At 42.7% G+C, this 20588-nt stretch overlaps 1 protein-coding gene across 2 annotated transcripts in view; it reads right to left on the bottom strand.

Annotated features, from left to right (window-relative positions):
- Window positions 1-2102: 2102 nt before the first annotated feature.
- LOC111875763 (connectin) overlaps window positions 2103-20588 on the bottom strand; it is a 641807-nt gene continuing 623321 nt past the window's right edge. For both annotated transcript variants that reach the window (XM_023872260.2, XM_023872259.2), the window contains one exon: window positions 2103-4010. In XM_023872260.2, coding sequence (XP_023728028.1) covers window positions 3541-4010 — 470 coding nt within the window. In that variant the 3' untranslated portion in view covers window positions 2103-3540. The remainder of the gene's footprint in view (window positions 4011-20588) is intronic.

Below are 20588 nucleotides of genomic sequence, written 5' to 3'. Positions count from 1 at the left end.
GGCTTCCACTTCCTTTTCAACACCCCATAAAGAAAGACCTAGGAAATGTCCACTAGCCACTTTGGACGACGTAAACGAGTCTGTGGTGCGAAGAACAATTAATGACTTCTACATAGTCGATAAACGGAGACCTACCCTGAAAAAAAATTCACGAAAAGTTGAAGAAAACTTTCCATGTTGGCGGTGATAGTGATGACAGTTCTGATGATAGCTCTGATTCATCTGGTGGTGACGAGGAAGGACAGGCATGTGGAGACGATATCTATGCGGACATTGCCCGTGTTGCCCCTTTAGAATAGATCCGTGTAATATGTAAATAAACTCTTCATGTACATAATAGTGAAAAGTGTATAATAGTGTATAGTGCATAACAGTCTGCCATTCGGCACTTAAAACTTAACATCGGATGTGTGGACATCATCGAGTCTAAGCCGCCAACACTATGCAACACAATGAGGTAAGAAGTTATTTCCTTCTGAGAACGCCTGTACTGCATTCCCCTCCACACTTGTCGGCATGCTGGAGCTCTCCCCGCCACTACCAATACTTCTCCTACTCCGCGTTGGAGGACTGTCACTTCTAAATACCCGGGCTGTACCACTCCTGCCGAAATTAATTTCTTGGATCTTCTGAAGAAAAGATTTGTGGAGGCAACTCGTGACATTATGCTGTTGCCTGTTAAACACCGCAAAACCAAGAAAATCTTAAAATCATTAAGTCCACAGCCGAAAACTGGCGAGAGTCATCTACGTTCAGGGGCGTGAATTTGAGTTTTGTGAGCACTGAACCACTTGTCTCCGAGAAGGAAGGAGCTCAGGTGAAGGAGAAGGCCAAAGATGATTGATTATACTCCTTGTCGGCAGTTACATCCGTGACAGAAACTGAAGCCCGTTGATACGGTGCTGCTCTTTCCTGAACTATACCACGAAAACTTCCCGTCAGTTGGCTGAAATAATCCAGAAACAGATCTCGCGTGTGTCCAAGCACTGAATCAACTGCAGGTGATACGGAATGTGATTAGAATGTTGCAAAAAAAGGGGTAAACGGAAGTAACACGGAATGGAATAGTCTCTCTGAAAGGAAGGTACAATGCTGCATGTTGTTTAATGAAGGAAATTGTCACGTGATGTGACTAGAATGTCATCGTGACGAAATATATTGCGAGTTGTTTCAGTGAAGACCCTCGTTTCATCAGAGGATGTCAAAATGATGTCTACCCTAAATCTAGCATAGAAGTTGGAAAGGAAAGGAAGGTAGGACATATTTAAAAATATCTGGTGCAAGTCTATGTTAGTTTACTATCAGAAATTACGGTATAAATTACAACAAAATAGAGTTAAAGACAAAAGTCAAAATTGGACTGTAAAATGAAAGAATGTATCATAAGGTAACGTGTATACCTATTGCTAAACAACGACTCGGTAGACATATTTCCGCGAAAGCAAACGCTTGCAACAATAGGACGTCTATTGTTAGCAACGGATCAGTAAAGACACCTTAACAATAGAGGATGTGTAAGGGTTCAGTTGAGAAGAGTTAGTTGTCAGAAGTTCAGAGAGTTCATTTTGAAAATAATTAGTAAGTTAGTTGTTATTGAAAATTGGGTCGAGTTTTAGAGATGACAGTCGAAAGTGACAGAAGAAATGGAAATAAATGAATAAGTCTCTGCAAAGAAAATTTCATGTGTGATTTGAAGTTACAGAGGGACGGTTAAAAATCCATTGTCAGGATACGACTATTGAAGACTGAGAATCCTAGTGCGCGTGTAAGGGTGAACTGTGAACTATGTAGATCAGCGATAGCGTTGCATTGCCTATAGCTCCGAGTACTGTCTATGAGGTGGAATGAATCCAATCATTCAATCCAGAACCCGTCTTATAAGTCACCCCTACACATGGCAAAGGCCGCGCCATAGCACAAGCGGTTAGTCGCTGGCTTCACACCGCGACGGCCCGGGTGCGATCCTGGGTCTGGTCAAGTGGAATCTGTGGTGGACAAAGTGGCGCTGGGGCAGGTTTTCTCCGAGTACTTCGGTTTCCCCTGCCAATCTTCATTCCACCAATACCTCCAAAATCACCCCCACCTATCATCTGTGGCTGGTACAATAGGCCGGAAGTGGCCGCAGTACAAGGGACTTAGTCCCACCCCACTAGCAATAAAAAAATACAAATGGCAATATTAACTACTGAGTGTAAATGCAACTAAAATTAGTAGGCAGTGACGTAAGCACACAAACTGATAAGGGTGGATCCCAGTGCAAGATGTTTATAAAGATGTGTACACGTCTGGCCTTTTGCAAGTTTCTAATGGACATCAATATTCTGTGCACTAGTTGCTGTGACAGACATTGTGTCCTTCTTGTTGTCAGTGGTTTTGTAAACTGGAGAAATGGTGCTTTGTAAGCTCAAACAAGGGAGCTCATAAAACCCTAAGAAGGGCGAAATATTACCCCTTTATTTTCTGTTTGTGAGTTACCTTACGCCTCTGTCAGTATGCATACAGTAACAAGCGGCAGTATGGTTGCTAAACGTTGAACTGGAAAGGACATGGAAAGGAACTCTAATGGCTTAATCAAGATATTAACCCATAATTACCTGGAGGCGCTGGGAAAATTATGAAAGTTTTCAGTTAGGGTATCGAGTGTCCTCTCCCAGGCTCACACCAAGCACTTCAGGCTTCAAGTGATGAGCGTCAATGCTAAACTAACCCGCTCGGTTCCGTGGAAGTCAGCAAGGATTTGTGTCATGAGCTTGAACACCAGAGCAGAAATACTTAGGACCAGAGATAAAATGGACAACGCCTTAATAAAAAACATAATTTTAACGCAAGGTGTACTGATTGTCTCCATGAAGTTCCTGCGCCAATTTTGGCGTTGGGCAAATCGACCAATAATTATGCGACCAGTATTAATATCCAAGCAGTAACAACTTAAGACAAAGCCAGTGCCACCCAGCCCTGTTGTGTCTCACATTAATGTAGAACTTCGTTTTAAACAGACAGAAACTCTCATGGAATTGTGTGAAGGTTCAATGTGCTAGTGACTTGACTTGGCTTTTCGTTGCCGAGGGAGAAGAGAAACCCTGAAATTAGCCACGATTAGTTCAAGACAGGAGAGAAACACATTCTGTCGAGTTAGATATATGAGGACGTGTATCATGTGCCATTGTTCAAATGACGATCTATTTTCAGAGAATATGTCCCGTGGATGATGGAATAATTGAAAAACCAAAATGAATATACATCTTTCTTACAATCGGAAAATGGAAACTATGCCACGGAAATTTCGTGAAATATTTCTGGATGAAAATTAATTAATTTTGTGTGTGTGTCTGAGTATTTTAAACATGTTTTTGGTGATGTCAAGAAGCAGAAACAGTGATGAAACAAGCAGCCGAATTCGCACAATACTTCGGCATCTACTCAAGAGTCTCTTCACAAGAGAAAATAATTACAACACAAACACTCTTACAATGAAAATCACAAATACTTTTAAAGAGCTTAAATCTGCATATCACCCCACAATAATCTAATATAGTTCCCTCACGTGACCAGCATTAAAACAAAGTTAAAGATAAACAGAGAGGATATGACTTGGGCTTCAACACCAGCATTCATTTCACGTCCTTGTCCAAATTCTGAATTGAACTCAAAGGGGAATGTTGGATGGGCTTCTAACTGCAGGTCCTCGGGACAAGGCAGTTGTTCCTGTGGGATGTCGAACAGGTGTTTCAAGTTCCTCGGCTCAAGTGTTGGAGCATCCGGTTGTCCACGACGTCCATCGCTGTCGTGGCCGTAACCAGTGGCCAGGTCCTCCCCGTACCCTCGGCTGTTGATGTGAGGATGTTCTGTGGTGTACATCAGGTCGCTGGCATCATGGTCCTGGTAGTCGCCAACCTCAGGTCCCAACCGACATGTCAGTTCGTCCAAGCTGTTAAGGATCTGCTCACTGGGTGTCTCATTCCTCAGTAAGTACATCCAGGACAGCCGACAGTCGCACATGAAGCTGTTACCTGTCACAACAAACAGCGCAAATTGTTAAGTGTTTGTTCTTGCTCAACAGGGACGATTGGCAAAACGTCTGACCTGCATGAAGGACTTCAATAAATTATTTGCACTGGAGGGTGTAAGAGGCAGAACTAACGTTGTCCCTGTATGTAAATACTTAAACACTACCATGTACATGAATGGGGAAGTAGAGGAACAGTTCCACAATTCTTGACATCGACATTAGGTACAGGTGAATGGTCAGATTCACGACTCGGACGCCTCAGTCTGGGGAAAAAGCTTCCGGTAATCGTTAAACCGGTCTAAGGCACGGACTGTCTTCTCCCGCTCAAACGCTGGGATTGTGGGTTCGAATCTCACTCAAGACGTGGATGGTCTGCAATTATAATAGCCGCTGAGACAAAATGCAGACCACACCCACAATGACACATAATTAAGGTCACTGGATTACGATTTTTTTATCATCTATCTGAAGATAGACCGATGGATACTTAAAATAATATATACATATATTTTTCAGCCCAACGACAAATTTATTAGAAACCAATAATGGTAACATGTCGAGCCGGGGTAGCTCAGTCGGTATAGTTACGAGCTATAGGCTGGACGGTCGGGGTTCGATTCCTGGCAAGGATCCCAGATTTACCTCAATTTCATAGTATTCAGACTGGCTCTGAGACGCACACAGCCTCCTATCCAATGTCCACCAGGGGTAAAGTTGCATGGGCGTGAAGCTGACCACTCACCTACATCCAATGCCGAGATGTAGAATAGTGAAGCCATATCTTCACACCAGTCTACATTGTGTGGTGCTTAATTGAGTAAAGCGACAACTTTACTTTTACCGTTTAATGGTTGCATGTTTCGGAATTAACGTTTGCCATCGTGAGAGATATTAGGTATTTTTTTTGTTGCTACTGGGGTGGGACTAAGTCCCTTGTACTGCGGCCACTTCTGGCCTATTGTACCAGCCCCAGATGATAGGTGAGGGTGATTGTGGAGCAATTGGTGGAATGAACATTGGCAGGGGAAACCGAAGTACTCGGAGAAAACCTGCCCCAGCGCCACTTTGTCTACCACAAATCCCACTTGACCAGACCCGGGATAGAACCCGGGCCGCCGCGGTGGGAAGCCAGCGATTAACCGCTTGAGCTATGGCGCGGCCTTGAGATATTAGTTATCTTCACGGAAGAACCATCCGCACGTTTATGACGTAAAATGTGAGGAAAATATCTTATGGTAAAACGTGTGATAAAATTAATTACAAATGTTAAAATTTGTACCATAATTTAGTGGTCATTATGGCTGAAATGGCGTGTTTCATATCGATGATGTCCACCATTTTGGCTATGCGTCAGAGATGGCGGATATATCCAGCCATGAACACCACTACACGGTTACAAATATTTTAATAATTTTAATTATTTTTATTACATATTATAGCATGAATATCTTTGCTTTGTATACAACATTAATGTGCACATGGGCCACCCATTTCTATAATTAATATTTTTCAGCATAAAATGTAATACAATCAAATGAAAAGTATTACGAATACATACGTCTCATTCGGAGAACATAACCTTTATCTGACATCTATGAAGCTGTACATTTCTTTGTTATAAACAGACAGCGATGCTTCCACTCGGAGAAGTGTACGAGTAATGTGATATTGGTGTCATACACTAGGAGGAAATAGTTTGAATAAATTTGAGAACAGTGCAACGAATAAGGCATTTAGACCTAAGTGAGTGTAAACCGAGATTATTACCCAGTAAGGAGCTTCTTCATTTGCACTCTCCACAAACAATTATTAGGGACGTGCAGAATACAGGGTCAGATGAGAAATTCTACCAGAATTTTTGTTGATTAACCAAATGGAAGAGATAACCAGGTGACGTCAGCATAAATAAAACAAGAACTCCATGACCTGTAGTCGGCAAGCGAACTACACCGACCGAGCGACCACCGATTCTCGGCGAACTTGGTGCCAGCTTTTGCGGATAGAGGGTGTCACGTGGTCAGCCCAGCGGACCTCCACGGCCGCTAATCTCGGTTTTCTAGACCGGAGCCGCTATTTCCTTGAAATAACTCCTCAATTATCCTCACGAGGCCGAGTGGACCCCGTTCCAGACCCACTATTTCTGATAAAATCTTGTATCGCCAGGAATCGAACTCGGGACCTCTGGATCTGTAGCCAGGAACTCTGACCACTAGACCACAGAGGCGGTCGCATAAATAGAAGGGAAATATTAAAACGTATGTAAGTAAAATGGGAAGATAGGGTGGGGACATGGTTCAGTTTCATCAAGATAAGGTCCAGATAATGAACCTTAAGGTTCTTCTACACTTTCTAATGACTGTCAGTTCCTCTGCTCCATAGAGTTGATTCCATTCAACAGTGCAAGTATCATTTCGCGTTTAGAGGTATTGATTGACAAGTTTCTTCATAACCGTGGGGCACGTCATCTGTATATGACGTCATAATTTTATCCGCAACCAGACCCATTTTCGCGAGTGAACGTTATGGCCACTTGAGTGACACTCGAACTGTAACGAATGCATAACCCTCCAGAAGCGGAGCCGTCATACTCAGCGCTGATGCTCTCTCCCGTGCAGCATTTGCGTCTGGCGTGGAGCGCTGTCAATAACAGGCGGGGAATGCACAGCTCGCCGATATCAGTGCACAGTAACATATCAGTTGCTAGGTACAAACAAATGTTAGCCAATCAATTGAGATGAAAGTTTCAGATTTAACTGTTACGTGAACGTAGATCAGAGCACAGTCTAATGTCGGACATTTGGAACACGGTAATGAACCCTTACAGACATTATTACAGAAGTTGTATCTTTCTGGTATTCTAGTCACACAACAACAACCTAAGACAACATATTGTGACGTGTATACCCATTCCTAGGCAACGACTCAGTAAATACATCCCAACTCGCGCGATAATAGAACGTCTATTATTAGACAACGGCGCGGTAAACACGCCTCATAAACAATATAGACTGTGTTTGCTGCGTGGTCCGTATAGTACAGAACAGTAGTAGTCGAGGAGTTCAGAGTCAAGTTTCGGAACAATGGGAAGAAGAGACTTCGGTTATGAAAAGAAGACTTCATGTGTGATTTGAAGTGACAGTGAGACTGTTACGAATCCGTCTCCAGGATACGGCTAGTGAAGACTGAGAATCCTAGTGCGTGCGCAACGGTGGCTGTAAAAAGTGTAAATCAGCGACAGTGCTGTAATTGTCTGTAGTCCCACAAACGTATAAGATATCAATAAAACCGATCAGCCAATCCAAAACCCGTCTATAAGTTACCCCTACATGTGACCTGCTCACCGTACATATTTCATCCATTAAGCATACTAAACATATAAAAAAAAATATTAATAAAAATAAACATATAGGGCGAATTAAGGATTTGTTGTTTATTAAATTATATGTATATTTCATGACCGCTTTCTGACTGGAACATGGTCATAAAACTTCGGGTTTCATAAGAGGGGGAAATTTATTCAGCCACTTTCAATTTCCGCTACATTGTGTTAGTGTTAAATCTTAAAGGCCCAGTGGTTACTATATGTACCATCTGCTTTAACCTTTAAGTGCCGAAGTGCCCCGTTTGTGGCAGTCATGAGTAAGGTCGTCGTGGCCAAAGTACCCCGTTTTGGCCAGTCAGGCATTTAAACTCCACTAGTGGAAGCGCGCACACACGCTGCTAGTAGAAGCGCATGCACAGTCCTAAATACTTATTTTTAAATGTAGTAATTACCAGACAGACTTCAGTAAAACCCTAATAGAGGAATTAAAATAATACCTAACTGAACAACAGCTAATAACAATATACATATGAGTTATGCCAAAACTTATCTATGATCCAGTAATTTTATTGCAGATTCTGCAGATAGGTATGTTAAAAATATATTGTAAAATTCGATGTACATACCTTTTTTGTTGTTACCTGCTTGATGTATTTATAGGTTCAAATAAAACTACAGTATTCGATTTCACTACAAATGCACATAAAACAGATCGCGCTCTGTATCTCAGCCACGATGCAGCTGTCTGTTCATTCAAATAGAAGGGGCAATAAGCTTTTGCAGTTCTAACGGAAGGTCTTAGCACTGAAGAAGGGACCCTTCTAGCTTTCTCTTGAATAGCCATGCTTTCATTCTTCTGACCTTCAGTCAAAGATTCGAAAATCCGAAGGGTGTAAGCAGTGCTAGCAGGAGACCAAATGATTTTATTGCTTCCATCTGTTTTATGACACCAGGGACTGCTAAAATTTGTCAAGTGTTATAAACAGAAATGAATTTATAATGCAGAACAACTCTGTGAAGAACTGGGAAACAATTTTTGCAGTACACATCAAAATTAAAACAAAAAATTGAAAATAGGGTATAACACTTTGTATTAAAAATTTAAAATCTTCCGTTATAATATGCGACACTATGTTCTTTTCTGATATAAACAAAGTTAATTCCATCCATTTATCATAAAAATTGAGCTAGATACAGCATTTTTAAACACAACGCTTAAAATTCATTAAGCGCCTAACAGGAACGGACATTTAAACGCAGAGTAGCAACGGGCATTTACTCGTAAACGCGCACCAGCAGCGGGCATTTAAATATACTGCGGCCAGCTCAAGCTTACCACTATTTCGAAGTCCGGCGTTTAAAGGTAAAAATATTGAAACTGTATATTCCACTCACACAGTGTTCCGTATGATTCTAGCAGAGAAAAGCGACTGTTTCCCTAAACAGCGTTAAAGGGTTGGGCTTTGTAGTGGTGAAGTAATATGTTCCCTGTGAGGTACGTACTCAGTTTTTATATATTATTTAGAACGAATTCTGTCTTTAAAGCGTTGAATTAAATATTGTAACGAGTATGACTACTGAAGACGTCGTTCGGATTGTTAATTGGTTTAATTAGCAACCTAACCTAACTACAGTTAATTATGACACTCTTATGGGTTTACACACTTTACAAAGCCTACACAATAATCTCTTCACTCTGTCTTCAGTAATCTTCACGTATTCATAACGCAGGAGCTATATAAGTGTCACTGTATCATACACTCCCAATACCTTCTCAGTTATCACAAACTATCGCTGATTATCACACGTAAACTCTTCTAATCACGCGTCCGGTTCTTCTTATTCCATGGCTGCTACACTTCAACTGAACTTATAACGTCTTCTTCACGTTCACAATTCACTCACTACAACTGAATACTGAATCAACAGTCAGAGTCAGAGTCAGAGTCAGAGTCAGAGTTACTTTACGACTGGCGGTTTACCACCAATCAGTTCGTCTTGGCGTAAGGCCCCTTGAGGATCACGACCAGACTTTTTTTTTTCCAACTGAACCCTTGCGGTAATAGTCCTTATGTAACATCCTCTCTGACGAAAAGATAGGTNCAGCCGACTACAAGTTGGAGTATAGCAGCCGTCGCGGAAAGAAGATCCGGACGTGTGTGTAATTGTGTAATTGGGAGCGTGTGATACAGTGATACCTAGCTCCCCTATTGTAAACGTGTAGACTACTGAAGACAGAGTGAACTGATTTGCGCATAGGGTTAGAAATCGTGAAACCCCGCAACCGTGGTAACAGATTAATGCGATTAGGGTTATAAAGTGTGAAACCCCGCAACTGTGTGATAAGTAATTGTAGCCGTTATTTGTAGATTGTTAAATAAACCAATTAACCATCTCTACGGCGTCTTCGGTAACGCAAACACGTTACACTGGTGTCAGAAGTGGGATTGGTAACGTAAACACGTTACAATATGTTATCGAAAACTCTTCCCTTTGCTTTACACACAAGTCCTCTGTCAGTACAGGCTTTACAGAGCAGATCGTGACTGACTTACAGATCTTATGCTACAATGAAAACTTGGTCATTTGAAGGGTCATAAGCTTGGCCACCGCAAAGGTTAAGCCTCTTATATTTTCTGTGTCTGGCTTCACCTTGTCCTATACCGCGAACATGTTCATTATCATGATTTTGTATGACTTCTGCTTGTCGTCTGCGCAATTTTGTTATATAATCGTATACATACGGAAAGTTGAAAGCCGTGTGCAAGTCGCGGACCGGTGTGCATCTTGGAAAATTTTCAATGGTGCGCCAAACATTGTTTTGCATGCGCTGCAATTTTAGAAGGTAGGACTTTGCCGCTAATTCCCAGGCGGGACAAGCATAAGTCATTACTGATCTGATCAGTATCTTATAGAGGGATATTTTAATGTTTGCGTTTAAACGCTCACTTTTGAACAGGGAGTAGATCTAATAAATGTTCTGAAGGCCTTGGCTTCAATCAATTCTGTGTGAAGTCTCCACGTAATCCTCATCGAAGATTACACCCAGGTATTTTACATGACTGACAAAGGGGATATTCTGCCCATTCAATGTAAGATATCTGAGGGGCCTAAGTCTATGAGCGTAGTGGATTGCCTGAGTTTTATCTTAATTGATTTTTATGTTCCAGCTATCACACCACGTCTCAATAACACTGAGACCTCGCTGCAGCTTTCTGAGAACGTAACCCTCTTTGCGGTCTGTCGCATACGAATATACAGGTGTCGTCAGCAAAGAGACCTGTATAGACACCGGGCGTTTGTGCGTATCATTTATATATAGACTGTACAGTGGGGGGAGAGAACAGAAACTTGTGGCACTCCTGCTTGTATATCCCTTGATGTAGACATTCAACTTCCACTAAAACTCTGAATTTTCTCTGAGAAAGGAAAGAGCTAATAAGCTTGATTAAACTTATCGAAAATTGTAATGTAGATAATTTTTATAGCAAACCAGTGTGCCATGTTGTATTAAAGGCTTTTTCAATACCCAAGAATACAGCAGCTGTAGACATGTTACTGTTGAAATTTAAGGTTACGTGGTCCGTAAGCCTCATATATGAAGTGTCGTGCTATGACGGGCACGGAAACCAAATTGGCTTGCATTAATCAGGCCTCTTTCTTCAATGTGCCTTTGGACTATTTTCAGAATAACGTTTTCGAATAGCTTGCCTGTTGTAGACAAGAGACTAATCGTTTAAATTTTTGAGGAAATTTTTGGTCCATACCGGGTTTCGGTAATGTTATAACCTTTGCTTCTTTCCAAGGCTTTGGAAAATGGGACAGCCGAAGGCAGTGATTAAATAAATGTGTCAGATGTACCAGTGGTCTTCTTGGAAGTTGCCTAAGACATTCATTTGGAGTACCACCAAGTCCACAAGCCTTTCGCAACTTTAATGTATTTGTTAATTTATGTTAGTCACAAGGTCGTACTTTCCCCAACGGAGTATCTTCTACAGATGCAAGCACAGCTTGGACTCTAGTCTCTACTGTCGCACGTGGCTTTCGTCACATAGGTCATGAGATGTGAATTGCTTTTCTATACAATCCGCTATCACGTTGGCTTTCTGATCAGGGCGATATGTTATTCCTAAAGGTCCATGAACAGCGGTTGATGCCTTTGGTCAATCTCTTTTCATAAGCGATTTCGCAATGGGCTAAAGAGCTTGAGGTGTGACCTCACAGTTCCCTATTTTTGTTTCCCGCCGTTCTAGTGCCTTTCTAGGATCATTCGTCTGATGGTTTTGGCGACTCAGCCTTAACCTCCGTTTGTGTTTCAGCAAACTTTCGAGACCAGGTATGTCCTTATTAACGTCCGAGAGTGTAATGTTTTTTTGTCGGTAGCCTGTACGCCGAAGGTATAGAGGCAGTAAAGCAGCGGGCCGCTTTATCGGCTTCTTCCTCCGAGTTAATTTTGGTTCTAGGTGAAATTAATTCAGAGGCCAAGCTTTGAAGCTGCTTCCAATCTGTGAATTTGTCAACCGGCTTCGAAAGATTCCTAGTTCTAACATGATCTAGCAAGTGGAAAACGATTGGTAGGTGATCTGAGTCCAGAATATCAGAGACAATGACTTGTGACAGCCGGACGTTCTTGTGCACTACAATATCGAGCATGTCACCATTTCCCGTAGGAGAGTAATGAGTGGGACATTGTGGTGCTGATATTTCAAACTCATTTATATGCAGTAAGTTCAACAGTTTCATGCCTGATGCGTTGAAAACAACACTATTCCAAAATGGATGTTTAGCATTCTGATCTTCTTCCAGTATCGACTTATGTCTAAAGATTTAGAGCTCAGTGATGTCAGCATCATTCCAGATGTGTCATGGGGACTTGTACACTGCTACAAGCAGTATTTCGCTATTACCAATCCGTATGCAAACCCCTGTGGCTTCTATTTAAACAAGCGGAGGCAGGTCTACATGGTTGTGGGGAAAGCCTTTCTCCAGGCAGGATTTCATGGCTGAATAGTCCCCCATTTTTTTGGTATGATAAAGAGTTCCATTTTATGTGTTTCTGAATTTGTACTCTCCTTTGACGTGTTGTTTTAGGGCACTTTTGAGTCGAATTAGGTTTGTGGGAGAAGTCATCGCTATTGGTGGCGGCCTACCTGATTTTCTGGGAGCCTCCTGCTCCGTTAGAGTGGTCTCTGCTCCAGTTGCCTCCGTGTCCATGTCATTAGTTATGAGAGGTGCGAAGAAGTTGCGAGTTGGCACTGCTTTTGGAGTTTTCATGACAGCCGTGGATATTGGGATTGATTTGGTCGTCTTCTTGGCCGTCTCTGAGGTATCATTAGAGATATTCCTCTTACATCTCTTTACTTCCTGGACGTTGTCATCGTGGGCCGTTGATTCCAATGAAGTTTTGTTCTTTGCTCCATTTTTTCCTGTCTGTGCATTCACATTCAGGACGTCCTGCAGTTCTTTCAGTGTTACCGTGTACATGCCATTGAGTGCGCTGAAAAGCGGCTTCCCATTTAACAGCTGCCAAATTTTGTTCTGTTCTCCTCCGCACTACGTACAATAGATGTCCACTGTGAGCTTTTCCCTACTCTTGCCGGCGTGAATTTGGTAAGATTTTCAATATCACTGACCACTTTTTGTATCTGTTGTACGACAGAAGCTTCTGGGTTCTTGTTCGTTATGGAATGACATTCAGATTTCAGCGTTGATAACTCCTATCTCCAGTATCTCCGGAATCCCAGTTCTAGACCGTCCGCCATCTTGGTGTACACTCAGATTTACCGTTTCTTTGTTGCTTCGCAGAGCACAGGGCACAGCGGCGGCCGGGCAGCAAACTTCACCGAAACCATTTTCGCCAAACGGGAGTTGGCCGTGAGCGCACTACGTAACGGGAAGTCCGTATAAAACGCTCTGTCTAACGCACGTTTCGTTCAATTTACTAATTCCAATCAAGACCTGGTGTAGTTGACTTACTAATCACTATTTAATATCTCTCGAATGCACGAATTCTAATGTTTCACTCAAAAGTCTCTCAATCCCACTGACTGAATCACTCTCGTTCACTAACTCTCTCTCCTTCACTCTCGTCTGAATCCGCTCTCCCATTCACTGAATCAACAGTCAGAGTCAGAGTTACTTCACGACTGGCGGTTTACCGCCAATCAGTTCGTCTTGGCATCAGGCCCCTTAAGGCCCACGACCATGTAGACATGTTATTGTTGAAATTTAAGGTTACGTGGTCCGTAAGCCTCATACTTTGACGTGCTTGCATTAATCAGTCCTTTTTCTTCAATGTGCCTTTGGACTGAATCAACAAGTCAGAGTCAAAGTCACATTGCGACTGACGGTCAGTCAGTCTGTCTGTCTTGGCGTCGAGCGCCGATTGGGACTAATGATCAGATTCTTTTTCTTTATATGAAATTGACTGTCCTGTTCATTTGGGGCGCCCTCTCTGACGAGAGGTCGGGTCTGTCATTTGTCAGTCATCTGACGAGTACTCTCTTTATCTAGCTTCCGCCCTGACCACACAGAAAACGTGTTTACTGACTGCCTAACAATAGTCGCTGCACGGACTCCCTTGTTGCGTGACGTCACAGCCTAGCGGGGGGGGGGGTTGTTCACCGAGCGTTGTTACGCAATGAACACACGTTGCTACGGATATTCCTAAGCAACTGTCTCAACAATTTCCATTGTTTCGTCGCTCAGCGATGGACGACATATAACACGCAACATTGCTCCCTCCTTAAGGCTGTTCGTCCCGAATAACCTAACAGTGCATCACCGGTCCTTTCCTTCCGAGGCTGTACTTGAATCGTCCTCTTTTTGTCTGGTTCGGTGTTTCTTTTCTTCCTGATGACCATTCTCCAACCGTTACATCAGCTCCCTCCTTAAGGCGGTTCGTCCCGAATAGCCTAACGGTGCGTTCTCTTTCATTTTCTTCCCGTTGTCCGTTTTCAGGGAGTTACTTCCGCCCCCTTCTTCAAGTTAAGGCATGTGACATCAAATTCAGTTTCTGAAATACAACGTCTTCTCACAGATTCATATAAGGCAGTAACAGAGAAAAATGACCCCAAAATCACACCACGTGTTGCTATAGTCTAAACTGTGTAGAGTTTAAATAAATATAGATCAGGAAATTTCATGCCTCTTTCATTTAGTGTCTGTAAGGAGAAGCTGTTGCACCCGTCTGGAGTGCCACGTATTTACTGCACAACTCTTCCATTTCTACCTCTGAAACCAGAATATTGGTCATAGATATATACGCTGTCATAACAGGAAAAAATACAAGACCACTGTTAGTTGTCCACTAACTAGCAAAGCTGTTGTCTGGCGAGACATTTTTATGATTATTTTTAAGGTGTAAAATTACCTGTCACAAATATGATTTCTTGCCATTTTACTTTAACCTATGAACTATATGTATATAATCTAAGTGAAAATTTTGTTAAGATAAAATTTTCCTGAAGATAATTGCCCATCTTCAACTAATGTATCTTTACTTCTTCAATGCCTCTTCATGGCATGTTAATTGAATACAGGTATAGGGAACAGGCCGTGGAGGGCCATAGAGTTCTGAGACGTCGAGACTTCCATATATCCTGGATAATCGGCTCACAGACGACCTTACGCGCCGGCCGGCCGCCCTTTACCACCAGGAAGATTCCTGATATTCATTTCTGTTTGAGGCTGAGTCTACCCGGCTGGAAGAATCAGATAAATTGAAAAATCTATTAATTCAATCGGGAATCGAACCCGCTACATTTCGGCTTGTAGCGTAGTGCCTCAACCAATAACACTATAGCGAATATAGGTATTAAGCTTTGTTATCCCAGGCGACATTCATGTTACGGGCTACATGCAGTCAGTGCAGGTTGAGGAACCGAACAAATATATTTGTTTTGAAGTTATTTTTATTGCTAGTGGGTCGGACTTAGTCCCTTGTACTGCGGGCACTTCTGGCCTACTGTACCAGCCCCAGATGATAGGTGAGGATGATGGTGGAGCAATTGGTGGAATGAAGATTGGCAGGGGAAACCGAAGTACTCGGAGAAAACCTGTCCCAGCGCCACTTTGTCCACCACAAATCCCACTTGACCAGACCCGGGAACTAACCCGGGCCGCCGCGGTGGGAAGCCAGCGACTAACCGCTTGAGCTATGGCGCAGGCTCTTTTGAAGTTTTTCTGTAAAAGGTAAAGATAAAGGTGTCCCTCTGCTGGAAGACGTGTGGGTGAGTAGAGGTATAGATCCACCATTCTTTACCTCGGCACTAAATGAAGGTTAGTGGACAGTAATTGTCATACCAACTTAGCTTAGAAATCTGTGCACATTCATATAATTCCAACACACCTTACTCACTCAAGATATGTTAATGTAACATACATCATATTAGATCACAAGAGCACGGAACAAAGACATGCAACTGTCTCGGTAACTGCACCAGGATAAAATGGCGGAATTCGGTGCTGTAATTCACCGCATTAAGCACTAGGTGGCAGCATTGCAGAAAACGCCTTCGTCCTCCCTTATTACGTACATATGTAAAACATTAACTAAAATACTGTAAATCCGCGTTAATCTGGTTTATTTGGAGGAGGGAGAGGTCAGCTGGATTAAGCGACAATCCGGACTAATGGAGCCAAAAATAGCCAAAGAGAAAAAGCAGAAAATAAATAAATTGAAAATTTAATAATATAGGGAGTGGCGATGAAAAAACTACAACAAATCATTGCAGAGCCTTTATTTGAAAACCATAACAAGACAGGAAGCCAAAATCTAGGGCCTCTTTCAGCCTGCTCAAGCCAATCTTGGATATTTTCTTGCGTTGCTGTTTTCTCTCCATCTGTCCTCAACACAGTCTGAAAGTGCTCTTGCTCTGATTCCTGCTCCCGAGTCCCACCTGTCATTTAAAGTATGTACTCAACTGTGAACAGAATTTTTCATTTTTCATTTTTCGATTCGGGTTATCACACATCCGGATTAGTTGTAATCGAATCAGCGAGTGTTTTCTGTATCTACACAAAGTAGAGACGTTCTATAAAAGCTGACAGCTGGTTAACTGTTCATGAGATTCCTTGACTTCTGAGCAAGCTTAAATTCCTTCACGTTGTTCATATGAAATCACCCTGGCTTTCGTTCTGAGCCATCTGAATCCAGTCCAAATATGCAATTCATAAGAACAACCCTAGTAGCACCCTCTAATCCACTCCTTGGTCTCTCTTTTCTGGTTAAAATCTTCTATGCACTTCGTGTCTCACATGTTGTGCTAAGTACCTCACCAATTTCAATTACTAATGCTCTACAGCATGATTGGCTTTGTACTGCCAATAAAGAAAACAAAAACAAACTCCTTGGTTTTAATCCGCAATGGAAGTATACCGACCGAGCGACTGCCACTCGTCGGCGAAGTTAGTGCCAAGTTTAGCGGATAGAGGGTGTCGCTTGGTCAGCGCAATGAATTCCCATGGCCGTTAGTTTCTGTTTTCTAAACCGGAGCCGCTAGTTCCTTGAAATAGCTCCTCAATTATCCTCACGAAGCTGAGTGGACCCCCTTCCAGACCCACTGCTCAGAAAATCTGGTAGCGCCGGGAATCGAACTCGGACTTCTGGATCCGTAGCCAGGAACTATGACCACCAGACCACAAAGGCGGTCTTGTACCTCCAATATATGAACATAAAATGGAAGTAAAAAATGTGTAATTTTAACCTTAAAGCATATTTCAAAATGTCTCATATAAGATTCTCAATTTTGCAATCGTTAACCGTGCATATCTCCCCCTTTCCGAACGTTATACAAGGAACGTATCTCTCCTAATTTATTTTCAAAATCCAACATAAGATTTGAATGGGAATACGAAGTTGCTCATGTGGGCTTTCTCTTCTACCGGGTGCATATTCCACCAAATTATATTTCATAGGATGCTGTCAATATAATTCGTGAATAATTCCCTTCCTTACATTCACACAGGGTTGCACAAACTTTCTATTCGTCTGATGGAACTCACAGAAGAACTGAGAACGTTGGTCTATTATTTTTTTATTTTTTTTATTACTAGTGGGTTGGGACTAAGTCCCTTGTACTGCGGCCAATTCTGGCCTATTGTACAAGGGACTAAGTCCCTTGTACTGCGGCCACTTCTGGCCTATTGTACCAGCCCCAGATGATAGGTGAGGGTGATTGTGGAGCAATTGGTGGAATAAAGATTGGCAGGGGAAACCACTAAAAGTAAGGTTAAAACTGCATGTCGCCCTTACGTTTTAACTGTACACTGTTTAAGGCGATATCTTGAAAGTGCAAGTGTTATGGAATAGCAAACGATAATATGTCATATTGTGACCTGTAGACACTTTGCTAGGTAACGACAGTAAGATAAGTAGTTATACAACAGCCGTTGCTAAGTAATGGCTCTGTAAACAATGGCCGTTGCTAGGCGATGGCTGAGTAGTAATCACGTGGGAATCCCAAGAGATGCGAACGCAGCTATTCAACTGAAACAGAGGAACGTTGTTTTTCTACGCGGTCCGTGCCGAGATTTTGCAAGCAGGACAGTCAGTTCAGTGGCTCCTATCATATAAAATACCTGGACGTAATCTTCGATAAGAGGATTACATGGAGACTGCACATAGAAATGATTCAAGCCAAGGCCTTCAGAACATTTATTAGAATCTACTCCCTATTCAAAAATGAGCGTTTAAACGCCAATATTAAACTAACCCTCTATAAGATCAGTAATGACTTACGTTTGTTCCGCCTGGTAATTAGCCGCAGGCACCCAACTATTAAGACTGCAGCGCCTATGAAACAAGGTTCTCCGCATCACTGGAAATTTTCAAAGATGCACACGGGTCCGCGATTTGCACACGGCTTTCAACTTTCCATATGTATACGATTATATAACAAAATTGTGCAGGCAACAAGCAGAAGTCATGAGAATGAACATATTTCAGTATAGGACAAGGTGAAGCCAGACACAGAAAACATAAGATGCTTAAACTTGGCGGTGGTAAAGCTTATGACCGTTAAAGTGACTAAGCTGCCGTTGCACCATAAAATACATAAGATAGGCAAGCTTTTCTTTGCAAAGCCTGGACTAACATAGGACTGCCGTTTTGCTAGAAAATGTGGGAGTCTCAACGTCTCACAACACTGTGGACCTCCAGGGCCTCTTACAGGAGGTCATGCCCTATATTTAGTGGCCTTCGCCTATGAATGTTATTGGTAATTTTGCTTCATGAGATTTATGACAATTTTTTATAAAGGCCACTGTTTTCTCCTCCTCTGACACAGCACCACTGAATCTGTCATAACTGCTGTACTACAGTTAATACTCTACACATATTGTTTGAGGCAAACTGTTCACATTTGGAGCCCCAAATGGCTGACTTTTTGTTTGCTCTTCGTGTTGGTGTAAGGGCACAGGGACCCTGAGTTTCATTGTGGTGGGACCTGCCACTGCCACCTGGTGTGTCTGAGGCTGCTACTTTTCCTCTCTCTTGGCTCCCACCACCGACGCGAAGCACACGCCTAAAGTCGCGAGGTTTGAGAATACACTTAACGTTGTTCTCTGTGACTTCTTTTCTTGCATCTCCTCTTTCGCGTGTCTGCAGCCCCGGTAATTAGCGGGATGGGCTTTATCTTTCCGTCAACTGGCTGTTGTAGCATGCTAGTGTGGAAGATGAATCCGCTTTTTCAGGGTACTCCTTGTGTGGGTGGCCGCCCCCGCGCCACTAGCAGCGGGGAGGTTGCCTGTAGACGTGGCCGAACTGCTGGCAGTTATGGCACTACGTAAGCCCATTCTGAGCTCTATATGCCTCCACCCTGATTGTGATTTGACAGAGGCTTGGAAGTCTGAACATTTCTTGGGATTTTGTTGTCCCAGTCAAGGTTATAAGGAACAGGGGGAGATTTATGTTTGTTGTTCCCTCGGAAGGTGACCGACGGGTGGCTGTCATCTGCTTGATACTAATACCTTCAAAATCGAGGCGTACCAGCCCGTCAGATATGTTTTCTTCAGGGGTGTTGAGAGAGGGGTGGCGTATTACTGCCTTCGTAGGTTTTAGGGACTTGGGGTAAAATGTGAAATAGGCAAGGTTAATGTTTTCTAGGTAGGATCTGACTGCTGAAGAATCTTCCATGGTTTTTGTGACGGTTCTGGTGCTAGAGAACTCAAACTTGTCTTTTATCACGCCGTTCAGTTGCCTTCGCAACCGAATCAGGTTACTTGCGGAGGTTAGCACCACTGGGACGGTCTACCTGTTTAGCTAGGCACGGTCCCGGTACCGGAGGTGTCGATGTCCATTTCTGTTACTCTGAGGGGGTCAAAGAGATTTCGGGTGACCACCTCCTTTGGAGGGGTATTTAAGGCGGCAGACGTTTTCGCCTAACTGCTAGTTCCTTTGAAGTTTGAATTTCGTTTTCGGTGTTGCGCCGCTTGCGTCTACGAACTTTTTGAAACCTTCGTCCTAGGATATCTGTTTCCCTGCGGCTTTTGTGATTTAGTCTGGCCTCCTAAGGTGCTTTCCTGGTAGCGGATCCACAGAGAACACCGCTTCGAACAGCACTTCCATTGCTGCACAAGGGCCGCCGCCTACAAACGGCTCCAGTACTGTTGCGTATTTACAAAGCGGTTTCCCAGCAATGGCCGTTGTCTCGTTTAGCGATCATTGCCTAGCAACGAGTCTATATGCCACAGTATTAGAGAGTTAAACAAGAAACAACACTTAAACAATCATCATGTTCTATGTGGTTTGTAACAATAACATGCAATTAAATAACTACTACGAAACGGTTAAGAAGGACGGAAGTGGAAGTAAATTGGTATCAGCCACGATAATTAGAAAAAACTGTGACCTAATTGGTTTATAAATTTGATTAACCTGATTTTAATTTAAGATATTACGAAATGTAACGGGCAGACCACTATGGGTGCCTCCAGGGACTGCAGGAGTTGAAAATTCCAGTTCGTTGACCAAATAATTATTATGTCAATTTAAGGGCTTGTGGAATCCAATTTAGAATTAATTAATTTTAAGATATTGAAGTCCCTCACTGCAGTAACAGAGTGTAACTAATGTACAGGCGACATGGAGAGGAAGTGTACTCGGATATCTGCAAATGGAGCGAGGGCGCTGCTTACTTTGTGAAGCTAGTGAATCTTCACTGGAGCGGTCTGCTGTTTGGACACCGAGGCCATCATTCTGACTGAATTCTAAGCGTATAACTGAACATGTAGGGTCCTTCAAGCATTCTCTCGTCT

This window comes from Cryptotermes secundus, unplaced genomic scaffold (assembly GCF_002891405.2).
Source record: "Cryptotermes secundus unplaced genomic scaffold, Csec_1.0 scaffold667, whole genome shotgun sequence".
NCBI classification, from domain to species: Eukaryota; Metazoa; Arthropoda; class Insecta; order Blattodea; family Kalotermitidae; genus Cryptotermes; species Cryptotermes secundus.
This window is presented reverse-complemented; position numbering and strand designations above follow the sequence as displayed.